Consider the following 20,381-nt stretch of genomic DNA (forward strand, 5'->3'; position numbering starts at 1 on the left):
GTGACGCTGCGTTACACCGTCTGTGAGCCCCATCACCATATACACATAGGTAATATCTGTCTGTGTATAAGGGAATGTCCTGCACCGAGCCCCCGAGGAGCTGCCTGACAGCGTGACGCTGCGTTACACCGTCTGTGAGCCCCATCACCATATACACATAGGTAATATCTGTCTGTATATAAGGGAATGTCCTGCACCGAGCCCCCGAGGAGCTGCCTGACAGCGTGACGCTGCGTTACACCGTCTGTGAGCCCCATCACCATATACACATAGGTAATATCTGTTTGTATATAAGGGAATGTCCTGCACCGAGCCCCCGAGGAGCTGCCTGACAGCGTGACGCTGCGTTACACCGTCTGTGAGCCCCATCACCATATACACATAGGTAATATCTGTCTGTATATAAGGGAATGTCCTGCACCGAGCCCCCGAGGAGCTGCCTGACAGCGTGACGCTGCGTTACACCGTCTGTGAGCCCCATCACCATATACACATAGGTAATATCTGTCTGTATATAAGGGAATGTCCTGCACCGAGCCCCCGAGGAGCTGCCTGACAGCGTGAAGGTGCGTTACACCGTCTGTGAGCCTCATCACCATATACACATAGGTAATATCTGTCTGTATATAAGGGAATGTCCTGCACCGAGCCCCCGAGGAGCTGCCTGACAGCGTGACGCTGCGTTACACCGTCTGTGAGCCCCATCACCATATACACATAGGTAATATCTGTCTGTATATAAGGGAATGTCCTGCACCGAGCCCCCGAGGAGCTGCCTGACAGCGTGACGCTGCGTTACACCGTCTGTGAGCCCCATCACCATATACACATAGGTAATATCTGTCTGTATATAAGGGAATGTCCTGCACCGAGCCCCAGAGGAGCTGCCTGACAGCGTGACGCTGCATTACACCGTCTGTGAGCCTCATCACCATATACACATAGGTAATATCTGTCTGTATATAAGGGAATGTCCTGCACCGAGCCCCCGAGGAGCTGCCTGACAGCGTGAAGGTGTGTTACACCGTCTGTGAGCCCCATCACCATATACACATAGGTAATATCTGTCTGTATATAAGGGAATGTCCTGCACCGAGCCCCCGAGGAGCTGCCTGACAGCGTGACGCTGCGTTACACCGTCTGTGAGCCCCATCACCATATACACATAGGTAATATCTGTCTGTATATAAGGGAATGTCCTGCACCGAGCCCCCGAGGAGCTGCCTGACAGCGTGAAGGTGCGTTACACCGTCTGTGAGCCTCATTACCATATACACATAGGTAATATCTGTCTGTATATAAGGGAATGTCCTGCACCGAGCCCCCGAGGAGCTGCCTGACAGCGTGACGCTGCGTTACACCGTCTGTGAGCCCCATCACCATATACACATAGGTTATATCTGTCTGTATATAAGGGAATGTCCTGCACCGAGCCCCCGAGGAGCTGCCTGACAGCGTGACGCTGCGTTACACCGTCTGTGAGCCCCATCACCATATACACATAGGTAATATCTGTCTGTATATAAGGGAATGTCCTGCACCGAGCCCCCGAGGAGCTGCCTGACAGCGTGACGCTGCGTTACACCGTCTGTGAGCCTCATCACCATATACACATAGGTAATATCTGTCTGTATATAAGGGAATGTCCTGCACCGAGCCCCCGAGGAGCTGCCTGACAGCGCGACGCTGCGTTACACCGTCTGTGAGCCCCATCACCATATACACATAGGTAATATCTGTCTGTATATAAGGGAATGTCCTGCACGAGCCCCCGAGGAGCTGCCTGACAGCGTGACGCTGCGTTACACCGTCTGTGAGCCCCATCACCATATACACATAGGTAATATCTGTCTGTATATAAGGGAATGTCCTGCACCGAGCCCCCGAGGAGCTGCCTGACAGCGTGACGCTGCGTTACACCGTCTGTGAGCCCCATCACCATATACACATAGGTAATATCTGTCTGTATATAAGGGAATGTCCTGCACCGAGCCCCCGAGGAGCTGCCTGACAGCGTGACGCTGCGTTACACCGTCTGTGAGCCCCATCACCATATACACATAGGTAATATCTGTCTGTATATAAGGGAATGTCCTGCACCGAGCCCCCGAGGAGCTGTCTGACAGCGTGACGCTGCGTTACACCGTCTGTGAGCCCCATCACCATATACACATAGGTAATATCTGTCTGTATATAAGGGAATGTCCTGCACCGAGCCTCCAAGGAGCTGCCTGACAGCGTTACGCTGCGTTACACCGTCTGTGAGCCCCATCACCATATACACATAGGTAATATCTGTCTGTATATAAGGGAATGTCCTGCACCGAGCCCCCGAGGAGCTGCATTACACCGTCTGTGAGCCCCATCACCATATACACATAGGTAATATCTGTCTGTATATAAGGGAATGTCCTGCACCGAGCCCCCGAGGAGCTGCCTGACAGCGTGACGCTGCATTACACCGTCTGTGAGCCCCATCACCATATACACATAGGTAATATCTGTCTGTATATAAGGGAATGTCCTGCACCGAGCCCCCGAGGAGCTGCCTGACAGCGTGACGCTGCGTTACACCGTCTGTGAGCCCCATCACCATATACACATAGGTAATATCTGTCTGTATATAAGGGAATGTCCTGCACCGAGCCCCCGAGGAGCTGCCTGACAGCGTGAAGGTGCGTTACACCGTCTGTGAGCCTCATTACCATATACACATAGGTAATATCTGTCTGTATATAAGGGAATGTCCTGCACCGAGCCCCCGAGGAGCTGCCTGACAGCGTGACGCTGCGTTACACCGTCTGTGAGCCCCATCACCATATACACATAGGTTATATCTGTCTGTATATAAGGGAATGTCCTGCACCGAGCCCCCGAGGAGCTGCCTGACAGCGTGACGCTGCGTTACACCGTCTGTGAGCCCCATCACCATATACACATAGGTAATATCTGTCTGTATATAAGGGAATGTCCTGCACCGAGCCCCCGAGGAGCTGCCTGACAGCGTGACGCTGCGTTACACCGTCTGTGAGCCTCATCACCATATACACATAGGTAATATCTGTCTGTATATAAGGGAATGTCCTGCACCGAGCCCCCGAGGAGCTGCCTGACAGCGCGACGCTGCGTTACACCGTCTGTGAGCCCCATCACCATATACACATAGGTAATATCTGTCTGTATATAAGGGAATGTCCTGCACGAGCCCCCGAGGAGCTGCCTGACAGCGTGACGCTGCGTTACACCGTCTGTGAGCCCCATCACCATATACACATAGGTAATATCTGTCTGTATATAAGGGAATGTCCTGCACCGAGCCCCCGAGGAGCTGCCTGACAGCGTGACGCTGCGTTACACCGTCTGTGAGCCCCATCACCATATACACATAGGTAATATCTGTCTGTATATAAGGGAATGTCCTGCACCGAGCCCCCGAGGAGCTGCCTGACAGCGTGACGCTGCGTTACACCGTCTGTGAGCCCCATCACCATATACACATAGGTAATATCTGTCTGTATATAAGGGAATGTCCTGCACCGAGCCCCCGAGGAGCTGTCTGACAGCGTGACGCTGCGTTACACCGTCTGTGAGCCCCATCACCATATACACATAGGTAATATCTGTCTGTATATAAGGGAATGTCCTGCACCGAGCCTCCAAGGAGCTGCCTGACAGCGTTACGCTGCGTTACACCGTCTGTGAGCCCCATCACCATATACACATAGGTAATATCTGTCTGTATATAAGGGAATGTCCTGCACCGAGCCCCCGAGGAGCTGCATTACACCGTCTGTGAGCCCCATCACCATATACACATAGGTAATATCTGTCTGTATATAAGGGAATGTCCTGCACCGAGCCCCCGAGGAGCTGCCTGACAGCGTGACGCTGCATTACACCGTCTGTGAGCCCCATCACCATATACACATAGGTAATATCTGTCTGTATATAAGGGAATGTCCTGCACCGAGCCCCCGAGGAGCTGCCTGACAGCGTGACGCTGCGTTACACCGTCTGTGAGCCCCATCACCATATACACATAGGTAATATCTGTCTGTATATAAGGGAATGTCCTGCACCGAGCCCCCGAGGAGCTGCCTGACAGCGTGACGCTGCGTTACACCGTTTGTGAGCCCCATCACCATATACACATAGGTAATATCTGTCTGTATATAAGGGAATGTCCTGCACCGAGCCCCCGAGGAGCTGCCTGACAGCGTGACGCTGCGTTACACCGTCTGTCAGCCCCATCACCATATACACATAGGTAATATCTGTCTGTATATAAGGGAATGTCCTGCACCGAGCCCCCGAGGAGCTGCCTGACAGCGTGAAGGTGCGTTACACCGTCTGTGAGCCTCATCACCACATACACATAGGTAATATCTGTCTGTATATAAGGGAATGTCCTGCACCGAGCCCCCGAGGAGCTGCCTGACAGCGTGACGCTGCGTTACACCGTCTGTGAGCCCCATCACCATATACACATAGGTAATATCTGTCTGTATATAAGGGAATGTCCTGCACCGAGCCCCAGAGGAGCTGCCTGACAGCGTGACGCTGCGTTACACCGTCTGTGAGCCCCATCACCATATACACATAGGTAATATCTGTCTGCATATAAGGGAATGTCCTGCACCGAGCCCCCGAGGAGCTGTCTGACAGCGTGACGCTGCGTTACACCGTCTGTGAGCCCCATCACCATATACACATAGGTAATATCTGTCTGTATATAAGGGAATGTCCTGCACCGAGCCCCCGAGGAGCTGCCTGACAGCGTGACGCTGCGTTACACCGTCTGTGAGCCCCATCACCATATACACATAGGTAATATCTGTCTGTATATAAGGGAATGTCCTGCACCGAGCCCCCGAGGAGCTGCCTGACAGCGTGACGCTGCGTTACACCGTCTGTGAGCCCCATCACCATATACACATAGGTAATATCTGTCTGTATATAAGAGAATGTCCTGCACCGAGCCCCCGAGGAGCTGTCTGACAGCGTGACGCTGCGTTACACCGTCTGTGAGCCCCATCACCATATACACATAGGTAATATCTGTCTGTATATAAGGGAATGTCCTGCACCGAGCCCCCGAGGAGCTGCCTGACAGCGTGACGCTGCGTTACACCGTCTGTGAGCCCCATCACCATATACACATAGGTAATATCTGTCTGTATATAAGGGAATGTCCTGCACCGAGCCCCCGAGGAGCTGCCTGACAGCGTGACGCTGCGTTACACCGTCTGTGAGCCCCATCACCATATACACATAGGTAATATCTGTCTGTATATAAGGGAATGTCCTGCACCGAGCCCCCGAGGAGCTGTCTGACAGCGTGACGCTGCGTTACACCGTCTGTGAGCCCCATCACCATATACACATAGGTAATATCTGTCTGTATATAAGGGAATGTCCTGCACCGAGCCCCCGAGGAGCTGCCTGACAGCGTGACGCTGCGTTACACCGTCTGTGAGCCCCATCACCATATACACATAGGTAATATCTGTCTGTATATAAGGGAATGTCCTGCACCGAGCCCCCGAGGAGCTGCATTACACCGTCTGTGAGCCCCATCACCATATACACATAGGTAATATCTGTCTGTATATAAGGGAATGTCCTGCACCGAGCCCCCGAGGAGCTGCCTGACAGCGTGACGCTGCGTTACACCGTTTGTGAGCCCCATCACCATATACACATAGGTAATATCTGTCTGTATATAAGGGAATGTCCTGCACCGAGCCCCCGAGGAGCTGCCTGACAGCGTGACGCTGCGTTACACCGTCTGTGAGCCCCATCACCATATACACATAGGTGATATCTGTCTGTATATAAGGGAATGTCCTGCACGAGCCCCCGAGGAGCTGCCTGACAGCGTGACGCTGCGTTACACCGTCTGTGAGCCTCATCACCATATACACATAGGTAATATCTGTCTGTATATAATGGAATGTCCTGCACCGAGCCCCCGAGGAGCTGCCTGACAGCGTGACGCTGCGTTACACCTTCTGTGAGCCCCATCACCATATACACATAGGTAATATCTGTCTGTATATAAGGGAATGTCCTGCACCGAGCCCCCGAGGAGCTGCCTGACAGCGTGAAGGTGCGTTACACCGTCTGTGAGCCTCATCACCATATACACATAGGTAATATCTGTCTGTATATAAGGGAATGTCCTGCACCGAGCCCCCGAGGAGCTGCCTGACAGCGTGACGCTGCGTTACACCGTCTGTAAGCCTCATCACCATATACACATAGGTAATATCTGTCTGTATATAAGGGAATGTCCTGCACCGAGCCCCCGAGGAGCTGCCTGACAGTGTGACGCTGCGTTACACCGTCTGTGAGCCCCATCACCATATACACATAGGTAATATCTGTCTGTATATAAGGGAATGTCCTGCACCGAGCCCCCGAGGAGCTGCCTGACAGCGTGACGCTGCGTTACACCGTCTGTGAGCCCCATCACCATATACACATAGGTAATATCTGTCTGTATATAAGGGAATGTCCTGCACCGAGCCCCCGAGGAGCTGCCTGACAGCGTGAAGGTGCGTTACACCGTCTGTGAGCCTCATTACCATATACACATAGGTAATATCTGTCTGTATATAAGGGAATGTCCTGCACCGAGCCCCCGAGGAGCTGCCTGACAGCGTGACGCTGCGTTACACCGTCTGTGAGCCCCATCACCATATACACATAGGTTATATCTGTCTGTATATAAGGGAATGTCCTGCACCGAGCCCCCGAGGAGCTGCCTGACAGCGTGACGCTGCGTTACACCGTCTGTGAGCCCCATCACCATATACACATAGGTAATATCTGTCTGTATATAAGGGAATGTCCTGCACCGAGCCCCCGAGGAGCTGCCTGACAGCGTGACGCTGCGTTACACCGTCTGTGAGCCTCATCACCATATACACATAGGTAATATCTGTCTGTATATAAGGGAATGTCCTGCACCGAGCCCCCGAGGAGCTGCCTGACAGCGCGACGCTGCGTTACACCGTCTGTGAGCCCCATCACCATATACACATAGGTAATATCTGTCTGTATATAAGGGAATGTCCTGCACGAGCCCCCGAGGAGCTGCCTGACAGCGTGACGCTGCGTTACACCGTCTGTGAGCCCCATCACCATATACACATAGGTAATATCTGTCTGTATATAAGGGAATGTCCTGCACCGAGCCCCCGAGGAGCTGCCTGACAGCGTGACGCTGCGTTACACCGTCTGTGAGCCCCATCACCATATACACATAGGTAATATCTGTCTGTATATAAGGGAATGTCCTGCACCGAGCCCCCGAGGAGCTGCCTGACAGCGTGACGCTGCGTTACACCGTCTGTGAGCCCCATCACCATATACACATAGGTAATATCTGTCTGTATATAAGGGAATGTCCTGCACCGAGCCCCCGAGGAGCTGTCTGACAGCGTGACGCTGCGTTACACCGTCTGTGAGCCCCATCACCATATACACATAGGTAATATCTGTCTGTATATAAGGGAATGTCCTGCACCGAGCCCCCGAGGAGCTGCCTGACAGCGTTACGCTGCGTTACACCGTCTGTAAGCCCCATCACCATATACACATAGGTAATATCTGTCTGTATATAAGGGAATGTCCTGCACCGAGCCCCCGAGGAGCTGCATTACATAGGTAATATCTGTCTGTATATAAGGGAATGTCCTGCACCGAGCCCCAGAGGAGCTGCCTGACAGCGTGACGCTGCATTACACCGTCTGTGAGCCCCATCACCATATACACATAGGTAATATCTGTCTGTATATAAGGGAATGTCCTGCACCGAGCCCCCGAGGAGCTGCCTGACAGCGTGACGCTGCGTTACACCGTCTGTGAGCCCCATCACCATATACACTTAGGTAATATCTGTCTGTATATAAGGGAATGTCCTGCACCGAGCCCCCGAGGAGCTGCCTGACAGCGTGACGCTGCGTTACACCGTTTGTGAGCCCCATCACCATATACACATAGGTAATATCTGTCTGTATATAAGGGAATGTCCTGCACCGAGCCCCCGAGGAGCTGCCTGACAGCGTGACGCTGCGTTACACCGTCTGTGAGCCCCATCACCATATACACATAGGTGATATCTGTCTGTATATAAGGGAATGTCCTGCACGAGCCCCCGAGGAGCTGCCTGACAGCGTGACGCTGCGTTACACCGTCTGTGAGCCTCATCACCATATACACATAGGTAATATCTGTCTGTATATAATGGAATGTCCTGCACCGAGCCCCCGAGGAGCTGCCTGACAGCGTGACGCTGCGTTACACCGTCTGTGAGCCCCATCACCATATACACATAGGTAATATCTGTCTGTATATAAGGGAATGTCCTGCACCGAGCCCCCGAGGAGCTGCCTGACAGCGTGAAGGTGCGTTACACCGTCTGTGAGCCTCATCACCATATACACATAGGTAATATCTGTCTGTATATAAGGGAATGTCCTGCACCGAGCCCCCGAGGAGCTGCCTGACAGCGTGACGCTGCGTTACACCGTCTGTAAGCCTCATCACCATATACACATAGGTAATATCTGTCTGTATATAAGGGAATGTCCTGCACCGAGCCCCCGAGGAGCTGCCTGACAGCGTGACGCTGCGTTACACCGTCTGTGAGCCCCATCACCATATACACATAGGCAATATCTGTCTGTATATAAGGAAATGTCCTGCACCGAGCCCCCGAGGAGCTGCCTGACAGCGTGACGCTGCGTTACACCGTCTGTGAGCCCCATCACCATATACACATAGGTAATATCTGTCTGTATATAAGGGAATGTCCTGCACCGAGCCCCCGAGGAGCTGTCTGACAGCGTTACGCTGCGTTACACCGTCTGTGAGCCCCATCACCATATACACATAGGTAATATCTGTCTGTATATAAGGGAATGTCCTGCACCGAGCCCCCGAGGAGCTGCCTGACAGCGTGAAGGTGCGTTACACCGTCTGAGCCTCATCACCATATACACATAGGTAATATCTGTCTGTATATAAGACACAGGGAGGGGCGGGTGGTGACACGAGACAGGACTGACGCCCAGGGGCGTGTTCTTCCACATTACAGTCCCCGCACCCTTCTATCCATGCTCTGCCCATCTGTTCATCCTGCATTGCCCCAATGCTTGTGCCCTGGCTATTCTCACTTCGTATTTGCCCCCTCGATTTCTCTCTCCTGGAGGAAAGGTACAGGTGCGGGGGACAGAGAGACACAAATTGCGCTGTGCTCTCCATGCCGCCCAGCGGGCAGTATCCTCACCCCCTATTCTGCCTATGTCTCTATGGTGCCACCCAATACGGGCAGTCTCCCCATCCCTGTCCATGTCTCTATGGTGCTCTCCTCACCCCATGTCCTGCGCATGTCTCTATGGTACCACCCAGTGTGGGCAGTCTCCTCACCTGTCCACATCTCTATGGTGCCACCCAGTGTGGGCAGTCTCCTCACCTCCTGTCCATGTCTCTATGGTGCCACCCAGTGCAGCAGTCCCCTCACCTCCTGTTCATGTCTCTATGGTGCCACCCAGTGCGGGCAGTCTCCTCACCTCCTGTCCATGTCTCTATGGTGCCACCCAGTGCGGGGGGCAGTCTCCTCACCTCCTGTCTATGTCTTTACGGTGCCACCCAGTGTGGGCAGTCTCCTCACCTCCTGTCCATGTCTTTATGGTGCCACCCAGTGCGGGCAGTCTCCTCACCTCCTGTCCATGTCTTTATGGTGCCACCCAGTGCGGGCAGCCTCCTCACCTCCTGCCCATGTCTCTATGGTGCCACCCAGTGCGGGGGGCAGTCTCCTCACCTCCTGTCCATGTCTTTATGGTGCCACCCAGTGCGGGCAGTCTCCTCACCTCCTGTCCATGTCTTTATGGTGCCACCCAATACGGGCAGTCTCCTCACCCCTGTCCATGTCTCTATGGTGCTCTCCTCACCCCATGTCCTGCCCATGTCTCTATGGTACCACCCAGTGTGGGCAGTCTCCTCACCTCCTGTCCATGTCTCTATGGTGCCACCCAGTGCGGGCAGTCTCCTCACCTCCTGTCCATGTCTTTATGGTGCCACCCAGTGTGGGCAGTCTCCTCACCTCCTGTCCATGTCTTTATGGTGCCACCCAGTGTGGGAAGTCTCCTCACCTCCTGTCCATGTCTTTATGGTGCCACCCAGTGTGGGCAGTCTCCTCACCTCCTGTCCATGTTGCTATGGTGCCACCCAGTGCAGGCAGTCTCCTCACCTCCTGTCCATGTCTCTATGGTGCCACCCAGTGCGGGGGGCAGTCTCCTCACCTCCTGTCCATGTCTCTGTGGTACCACCCATTGCGAGCAGTCTCCTCACCTCCTGTCCATGTCTCTATGGTGCCACCCATTGCGGGCAGTCTCCTCACCTCCTGTCCATGTCTCCATGGTGCCACCCATTGCGGGCAGTCTCCTCACCTCCTGTCCATGTCTCTATGTTGCCACCCAGTGCGTGCAATCTCCTCACCTCCTGTCCATGTCTCTATGTTGCCACCCAGTACGTGCAATCTCCTCACCTCCTGTCCGTGTCTCTATGGTCCCACCCAGTGCGGGCAGTCTCCTCACCCGCTGTCCTGCCCATGTCTCTATGGTGCCACCCAGTGCGGGCAGTCTCCTCACCCTATGTCCTGTCCATGTCTCTATGGTGCCACTCAGTGCGGGTAGTCTCCTCACCCTCTGTCCTGCCCATGTCTCTATGGTGCCACCCAGTGCGGTCATTCTCCTCACCCTCTGTCCTGCCCATGTCTCTATGGTGCCACCCAGTGCGGGCAGTCTCCTCACCCTCTGTCCTGTCCATGTCTCTATGGTGCTACCCAGTGCGGGCAGTCTCCTCACCCCGTGTCCTGCCCATGTTTCTGTGGAAGGTGACTTGCTCCTCCTGTTCGGAATACAGCTAGCACTGGCGCCTGTGTTCAGGGTCAATAAGACTTTGGGCGGGCCCGGGTGCTGGGATACTTGGCTGGTAAGGGAGCATGACTCCGTCCCCACGTTGTATACACTGCTGTTTTGGGGGGCATGATTGAGGCTATGGGAGGGAGGGAGGGTATGTTTTCTTTGCACTCCTGGGCCCCTAGAGAAACCCGACCCCTAGTAATCAATAACCGGAATACCCAGCAGTGACATGGTAAGCCAAAATAATTGGGTGACAACTTGGGGCAGAAGCATGCGACCTAGTCATTGCCTCAGATGTGTGTTACACACTAATCGCTGATTGTGTCGCTCTCGCAGGTGTTTGAGAAGCTGAAGGAGCACATGCTGATCCCCGTGGCAAATTCGGAGCTGGCCAAAGTGGACGGGTGCCTGACCTGCTGCTCCCTACTGATCAACAAGTCCTCTGACCTCTGAGCTTGCAGACAAGGCCGCGTGTGACTGGCCAGGGGGACGTGCTGCGGTCACTTACGTGTCGCCCTATAACCCGACAATCTACCACTGAGCTACTAATACTATGTGATAACCTGAGGGCTAGAGTCACTAACCTACGGATCACTCATCTAGTTATTACGCAGCAAAAAACGCCTTAAATTATCACAAAAGCCTCATTTATCGGCCTACATATAGCGGTTACACCGTCCATCGCGTTCCGCTCAGTCCGTCTCTGGGACGCCCACGCCTTGCTGACATCTTAGAGTCACATAAATGCGTTTTTTTTACCACTAGGAGTATGAGCTGAGAGTGTAACCGTCACATACAGCCAGTCTTGGTGGCCTCACGGGGGGACAGCGCCACCCACTGGCTGCAGCAAAGGGGACACTCTAACGTGGAAAGTAAATAGTGAGCGTTGATCTTTTATTTTGTAACTTTTTTTAGTCCAATTAAACACATTTTAGCAAAATAGTTTTAGACTGGAACTAGGCGTTTGTAGTAATTGTGTGTGTTGTAGTTGTGAAGGGGATTGTGATCACACAGTATACACATGACACTATCTGTGGGAGAACGCAGAGACCGTGATAAGGGATCTGCTAAGAGATTCTATTATAAAGGGGAAGCTTCCTTGTCCTGGCATTGTGCTCTCATTCTCCGCGTGTTCCTTACGTGGCCTGTCCCGTGGCTATCCGCTCCGCTGCTGCGAATGTCTGCAGTGATGTGGAAGGCGTAAGGGGAGGGGTTATCTCTGTGCGCCAGCCCCGTTCTTCTTATTTACCCTCGGACAGTTGTCAGTGTCTCCAAATGAGAATATTCTGGTGGCATGTGTACAGATGGCAAACGCCTTAACAGTAGGATATAGTGACCATTAGGCCACAAAATGGCTGGCTATGTGCTGAACTGCATCAACGTGGCTGGCTAGGGTATTTTATATTATAACACCCACTGGGCATCAACGTGGCTGGCTGGGGTATTTTATATTTTAACACCCACTGGGCATCAACGTGGCTGGCTGGGGTATTTTATATTATAACACTCCCTGGGCATCACCGTGGCTGGCTGGGGTATTTTATATTATAACACCCACTGGGCATCAACGTGGCTGGCTGGGGTATTTTATATTATAACACCCACTGGGCATCAATGTGGCTGGCTGGGGTATTTTATATTATAACACTCACTGGGCATCACTGTGGCTGGCTGGGGTATTTTATATTATAACACCCACTGGACATCAATGTGGCTGGCTGGGGTATTTTATATTATAACACCCACTGGGCATCAATGTGGCTGGCTGGGGTATTTTATATTATAACACCCACTGGGCATCAATGTGGCTGGCTGGGGTATTTTATATTATAACACCCACTGGGCATCAATGTGGTTGGCTGGGGTATTTTATATTATAACACCCACTGGGCATCAATGTGGCTGGCTGGGGTATTTTATATTATAATACCCACTGGGCATCAATGTGGCTGGCTGGGGTATTTTATATTATAACACCCACTGGGCATCAATGTGGCTGGCTGGGCTATTTTATATTATAACACCCACTGGGCAGTGTTTACCTGTTGTCTCCTTGGGTCATTGAGTTGAATTTTTTTGTATCTCAATTCACTTTTCAGAATACACTATGTATGTGTCACGTGATCCCACACTACTGATGTCACATGACCTACCTATGGTTTTTATCAGTCACATGACCGGGCCTATAGTTTTTATCAGTCTCTGCTGATGTTTTTAATGTTTGTATCGTGGATGTTTTTTATTATTAAGCATTATCTACTTGTTCTGATGAAGCCCGTGGGAAGAATTATTGGTGCTGCACTGTGGGTGGAGATGCGACGGGTTATTTACATATTGTGTGATGCATTATGGGGGCTCCTCTTAAGAACATCCCAAAATCCCATAACTAATTGAAAAGAGAATAACCCACTCAAAACATTTTCCTCGCATTTACCGGCTACATCGTGAATATTTTCCAAGTACAGTTTTGTCATGAAACGTTAATACTCAAAAAATATCCCCAATTAAAACCATTATGTTGGGTACTAAAACGTAATGCGTTAACTTAAAATCAGATTTCAGACGCAAATTACCAGTTGAAAACTCATAAATACACTGTTGCTGCGGTTTGACAGACTGTCAATAACCTTCCTTAAAGAGATCTGTAACTACTGAAACAAACTGTAGCGATTGTTTCCATGGTTGCAGATGTTGCTAAGGAAGGCCAGTTACTTCGAACCTGTCATATTGTAGCAAGAGTGTGGTTCTGCATTTCAGCGGGCAATTTCATGCCAAAAACATATTCCCTGTATCAGCAGTTATTCTAATGAGTTGTAGAACTTAATGTCGTGACTCTAATTAGGGAACCTGATTTTTATTGGAGTGGAGTTATCCTTTATATGTATAGAATAGGTGAATCCTGTATCTCCCAGGAACCCACAAGTCACTCAGAGTGCATGATGGTTAGGGCCAACAAACAGTACGGTACAGGGACGTGTGGCTCATTAGCATATTGTCGCCCATCGCTGCGTACAGGATCGCATTCACCTACGTCTGAGACTTCACATTTTGCTATACAAGTTTTTGATATCTAATATATTATATAAAGAATAGATCTATCCCCAAATAATTTGGGCACAATTACATGAAGGATTGTTTTCCGCTGGTTGCAGAGTTCGGGGCTCAGGCTGAGTGCGGCAGAATTTGCGTCCGGAATTTGGCGAAATCTTGGCACCTGCCGCTATTACATTGATGCCTATGAAATGATTGGTGGACGCCGTGTTTATAAGTCGTAATACAGAAATAGCCGATTCATGTTCATTGTGTCAGTTCTAAATATAATTTCCCTCTTCCCAGTCACATATGGAGAATCGCCAAAATCAAAAGTGTATATTCGCCCACGTGTTATATGCACCCGCCCCCTGTCCTTACACTGAGTCTGACGGCTGTCGTCATCGGGGCGCACGTACACAAGCCTGTAATTGGTGCACATAGCTGCTGTCATCCTCGGCCGCGGTTCTGTCTGGACGCCATCCCTGATCTATGCCCACGTGAGAACGCAGATATACGCTCCATGTACAGGTGTATGTTACACCCTACAGCACGTGTACAGTGTGTGTACATTTCCTATATCACTGAGGAAGCCGCTGCTCTCTGCTGATTCTCCTACACCTCTCTGCTGCTTCTGACACTGGGGACCACCCTCTCCGGGGACCACCCTCTCCTCCTGCAAATCCTTTACTCCTTTGCTCGGCGTGATACTGCCCTCTCCTGGCCGTCCTCTTTCCTCTCTGACCATTCTTTCTCTGGGCCTAATTCACTAAGGATTGCTTTTTGCAGCAGCTGTGCGATTGCAATCTGTAGCAACACAAATGCAGGAGGACATTTGCGATACAATCGTCGCAATGTTCATTTGCGACGGCAGGCTGAGTAAACCTAAGCTTACTCAGGCTTGCGAGACCAAGGCAACTGCATCTCGTGATGCAGTCCTTGGCCTTGCCACTCCCGGAAAACGGGAGCAAAACGGCCCTGTTTCTGGCAAAGCTGGCTGCTCCCGTCCCTCCCTGCGAACGCCTCTGCCTGGCAATCAGGCAGAGGCGTTTGCATCCCTGCGATGCGACCACAGGTTCCATTCTGCACATTGGCAGGGCCCCGCTATCGGGGAAATGCAGTAAGGATTACATAAGTGATCCTTACTGAATCCCCGCCCCCCGTCTCCTCTCATTGATCCACCTCCCCCCACTTTCCGCTATCTGTTGGTGTCCCCCAAGGTTCTGTTCTTGGTCCTCTCCTTTTCTCTCTCTATACATCCTCATTAGGTGAGCTTGTTAGTTCTTTTGACTTACAATAAATCTGCTGAATCTATCCTCCCCTGACCCCTCTCCCGCTCTCCTTACTCATATCTCCAACTGTCACTCTATCTCCTGGATGTCCCAGCGCTTTCTTACACCGAACGTGTCTAAGACTGAGCTGATCATCTTCCCTCCCTCCCGCATAACCTCACCTCCTACATCTCATTATCTATGGATGGCACTACTATCTCCTCTAGCCCCCAAGTGCGCTGTCTTGGAGTAATCCTTGACTCCTCCATCTTCTTCACACCACACCTTCAGCACCTCTCATAGTCCTGTCATTTTCATCTCAAAAACATCTCCAGGATCAGACCCTTTCTCACCCAGGACGCTACTAAGACCCTCATCCATCTCCAGGCTGGATTACTGTAATCTCCTCCTATCTGGCCTAGGACACTGGTGGTGAGGGTGGTTTACAGCACTGAGCAACTCATCCCGTATCTGTTGCTGGGAGTGTGGCGCATAGCTGTGATGTCATACTCCCCATACATAGCTGTGATGTCACACTCCATATATCTGATGCTGAGAGAGTGGCGCACAGCTATGATGTCACACTCCCAATATCTGACACTGGGAGTGCGGCGCATAGCTACAGTATGATGTCACACTCCCAGTATCTGACGCTGGGAGAGCGGCACAAAACTATGATGTCACACTCCCAATATCAGGAGCAGTGGAGGACTCCCACAGTAAAAAGCAGCTGGGGTGGGGGCACAAAGCCGGGGCAGGGGGCGCTTGTGACTGGAGAATGCAGTTCTTAGGATGCCCCCAGGACCCGCTCCTGCCCTGCGCACTGTACTATATATTACTATATACTGTATACTGCTGCCCTGTGTATAGCAATTATCACCCTCCTGCCTCCGTATTGCTGTGCGTACAGTAATGTAACCCTAAATTAATCTTGTGATATTAAACTGTATTTTAGTAGTGGCAATAGGAGCATTATTCAGGGGTGAGACCTTCGTGTTTCCGTGTATATTGTGACACTGCCGCCGTTATATATGCTGTGACATATGTTACTCAGGTATTTACCAGAATAATCACAACTGGATTTCATGTGATAAGTGTTCGGTGCACATCCAGTAACCGTGTACTCATAGTGTAACTGGTGCCACACAGTGTGACATTGCGTGTGTGATACCGCTGTATAGCATCACCAATAATCCACCCGTCTGGGGACCTGTGAGGCAATCACTAGTCTTTAATCAGTAGTCACTAATCAGTGGTCACTAGTCACTAATCAGTAGTCACTAATCAGTGGTCAGTAGTCACTAATCAGTGGTCACTAGTCACTGATCAGTGGTCACTAGTCACTGATCAGGGGTCACTAGTCACTAATCAGTGGTCACTAGCCAGTCACCCAGAGTGTTACTGTCGGCATCACCAGCCCATGTGACCAGATATGTATAAGTGACATCACACTATGACATTATTGTTCAGTCTTGTTTCATGTTTGGTTTCTTCTTGTTCATTAATAAATATTACCCTGATTTTATTGTAACATGCACGTATGTGTTTTCTTTTGTGGTGGGGTCCTGAGTGTGACTGGGGCGGTGGAACGCAGAGGTCATAAATGTGACTGGGGAGATGGAATGCAGGGGTCCTCAGCGTGACTGGGGAGATGGAATGCAGAGGTCCTGAGTGTGACTGGGGCATTGGAATGCAGGGGTCCTGAGTGTGGTTGAGGCGGTGAAACGCAACAGTCCTGAGTATGACTTGTGAGGTAAAAAGCATGGGTCCTGAGTGTGACTGGGGTGGTGGAACACAGGGTTGCTGAGTGTGACTGGGGTGGTGGAACACAGGGTTCCTGAGTCTGACTGGGGTGGTGGAACACAGGGTTCCAGAGTGTGACTGGGGCGGTGGAACACAGGGGTCCAGAGTGTGACTGGGGCAGTGGAACACAGGGGTCCTGAGTGTGACTGAAGTGGTGGAACACAGGGGTCCTGAGTGTGACTGGGGCGGTGGAACACAGGGGTCCTGAGTGTGACTGAGGTGGTGGAACGCAGGGTTCCAGAGTGTGACTGGGGTGGTGGAACGCAGGGTTCCAGAGTGTGACTGGGGCGGTAGAACACAGGGTTCCAGAGTGTGACTGGCGCGGTAGAATACAGGTGCCCTGAGTGTGATTGGGGCAGTGGAACACAGAGGTCCTGAGTGTGACTGGGGCGGTGGAACACAGGGGTCCAGAGTGTGACTGGGGCAGTGGAACACAGGGGTCCTGAGTGTGACTGAAGTGGTGGAACACAGGGGTCCTGAGTGTGACTGGGGCGGTGGAACACAGGGGTCCTGAGTGTGACTGAGGTGGTGGAACGCAGGGTTCCAGAGTGTGACTGGGGTGGTGGAACGCAGGGTTCCAGAGTGTGACTGGGGCGGTAGAACGCAGGGTTCCAGAGTGTGACTGGGGCGGTAGAACACAGGGTTCCAGAGTGTGACTGGCGCGGTAGAATACAGGTGCCCTGAGTGTGATTGGGGCAGTGGAACACAGAGGTCCTGAGTGTGACTGTGGAGGTGGAACGCAGGGGTCCTGAGTGTGACTGGGGCAATGGAATGCATGGGTCCTGAGTGTGACTGGGGTGGTGGAACGCAGAGATCATAAATGTGACGGGAGGTGGAATGCAGGGGTCCTCAGCGTGACTGGGGAGATGGAATGCAGAGGTCCTGAGTGACTGGGGAGGTGGAACGCAGGGGTCCTGAGTGTGACTGGGGCATTGGAATGCAGGGGTCCTGAGTGTGATTGAGGCGGTGAAACGCAACAGTCCTGAGTATGACTTGTGAGGTAAAAAGCATGGGTCCTGAGTGTGACTGGGGTGGTGGAACACAGGGTTCCTGAGTCTGACTGGGGTGGTGGAACGCAGGGTTCCAGAGTGTGACTGGGGTGGTGGAACGCAGGGGTCCTGAGTGTGACTGGGGCGGTGGAACACAGGGTTCCAGAGTGTGACTGAGGTGGTGGAACGCAGAGTTCCAGAGTGTGACTGGGGTGGTGGAATGCAGGGTTCCATAGTGTGACATGGGTCAGTGGAACACAGGGGTCCTGAGTGTGACTGAAGTGGTGGAACAAAGGGTTGCTGAGTGTGACTGGGGTGGTGGAATGCAGGATACTCGAGTGTGACTGGGGCGGTGGAATGCAGGATTCCCGAGTGTGACTGGGGCGGTGGAATGCAGGATTCCCGAGTGTGACTGGGGCGGCGGAAAGCAGGGGTCCCGAGTGTGACTGGGGCGGTGGAACGCAGGGGTCCAGAGTGGGACTGGGGTGGCGAAACGCATGGGTCCAGAGTGGGACTGGGGTGGCGAAACGCAGGGGTCACGAGTGGGACTGGGGTGGCGGAACGCAGGGGTCCCGAGTGGGAATGGGGCGACGGAACGCAGGGGTCCCGAGTGGGACTGGGGCGGCGGAAATGGGGATCCCGAGTGTGACTGGGGCGGCGGAACCCAGGGTTCCCGAGTGTGACTGGGGCGGCGGAATGCAGGGTTCCCGAGTGTGACTGGGGCGGCGGAATGCAGGTTTCCCGAGTGGGACTGGGGCGGCTGAATGCAGGGGTGCCGAGTGGGACTGGGGCGGCGGAATGCAGGGGTCCCGAGTGGGACTGGGGCGGCATAATGCAGGGGTCCCGAGTGGGACTGGGGCGGCGGAATGCAGGGGTCCCGAGTGGGACTGGGGCGGTGGAACGCAGGGGTCCCGAGTGGGACTGGGGCGGTGGAACGCAGGGTCCCTGCGTGTGGCTGGGTCAGTGGAGAGCAGGAATCCTGAGTGTCTGGCGGCAGAACACAGGGGTCCTGGATGTGACTGGGGAGGTGGAAAGCAGGGGTCCTGAGTGTGACTGGGATGGTGGAAAATAGGGGTCCGGAGAGTGGTGGTGGAAAGGAGGGGTCCTGAGTGTGACTGGGACGGTGGAACGCAGGGGTCTGGAGTGTGACTGGTTGTGGAACGCAGCGATCTGGAGTGTGACTGGGGTGGTGAAACGCAGAAGTCTGGAGTGTGACTGGGGTGGTGGAAAGCAGCGATCTGGGGTGTGACGGGTGGTGGAACGCAGAAGTCTGGAGTGTGACTGGGGTGGTGGAACGCAGCGATCTGGAGTGTGACGGGTGGTGGAACGCATGGGTCTGGAGTGTGACTGGGGTGGTAGAACCAGAGGCAGAACTCTGGGAGGCAACGGAGTCATCTGCCGCCGGGCTCCTTCTCTGAAGGGGGGCACCTCTTCTCCCATTCTGTGACACCACTGAATTAAGTTAATTGATAGCTGTCGTTGTCTTTTCAGTGGCCAACTTCCTCACTGGTCCCTGCACCTTACACATCACACCCTCTTTATTATACTGTAGATACATATTTTACAAGTATCACAGCCAGGATTAGAAACCACAACCTATTACACTGGAAGCAGACACCTTACTGATGAAGGTATTTGCGCCTGTATAGAAAATATGAGAATTCTAACTATATGAAGATACTTCTGACAATTACATGTAACTTCATATAGTTAGAATTCTCATGCTTCCTCTACAGGAGTAAATAGATCCATCAGTAAAGTGTCTCCTGTTAGTGTAACAGGTCATGGGTTCTAATCCTGGGTATGACTGCTAAGAAATGTGTGATTTAAAATAAACGACAATTAAATGTATAAATACAGTATATAATTTTTTCTCAGAACACTCCACACGCACACACATATATATATATATATATATATATATATACACGCACACATACATACATATATTTATCTTAATATAGGAAATAGGGGGGCACCAATATTTATCTTGCCTCCGGGCGACTGTGATGAACTTACGCCACTGGGTAGAACGCAGGGGTCTGGAGTGTGACTGGGGTGGTGGAACGCAGGAGTCCTGAGTGTGGGGTGGAACGCACGGGTCCCGAGTGTGACTGGGGAGGTAGACTCAGGGGTCCTGATCATTTAGCAATCTCTCTAAAACAAATGTTTTATATTTGCTGGGTTTAAAACCGAAAAAGGCTGCGCTGCATTCATCTGATGCCTGACTATGTGAGCAGGTGGACACGTGCGCCCTCTGCTGGACACGTGCGCCCTCTGCTGGGCTGCTCCATTAAACATACCATTAGCAAGAAGGACATAGGAGTTCATTTATGGACTTGTAACATCGGCTATTA

At 52.2% G+C, this 20,381-nt stretch overlaps 1 protein-coding gene across 2 annotated transcripts in view; it reads left to right on the forward strand.

Annotated features, from left to right (window-relative positions):
- Positions 1-16,763, forward strand: part of DDAH1 (dimethylarginine dimethylaminohydrolase 1) — a 172,792-nt gene extending 156,029 nt beyond the window's left edge. For both annotated transcript variants that reach the window (XM_063938939.1, XM_063938938.1), the window contains exon 6: positions 11,268-16,763. In XM_063938939.1, the coding sequence (XP_063795009.1) occupies positions 11,268-11,384 (117 nt within the window). In that variant the 3' untranslated portion in view covers positions 11,385-16,763. The remainder of the gene's footprint in view (positions 1-11,267) is intronic.
- The last annotated feature ends 3,618 nt before the right edge of the window (positions 16,764-20,381 follow it).

This window comes from Pseudophryne corroboree, chromosome 9, assembly GCF_028390025.1.
Source record: "Pseudophryne corroboree isolate aPseCor3 chromosome 9, aPseCor3.hap2, whole genome shotgun sequence".
Taxonomy (NCBI): Eukaryota; Metazoa; Chordata; class Amphibia; order Anura; family Myobatrachidae; genus Pseudophryne; species Pseudophryne corroboree.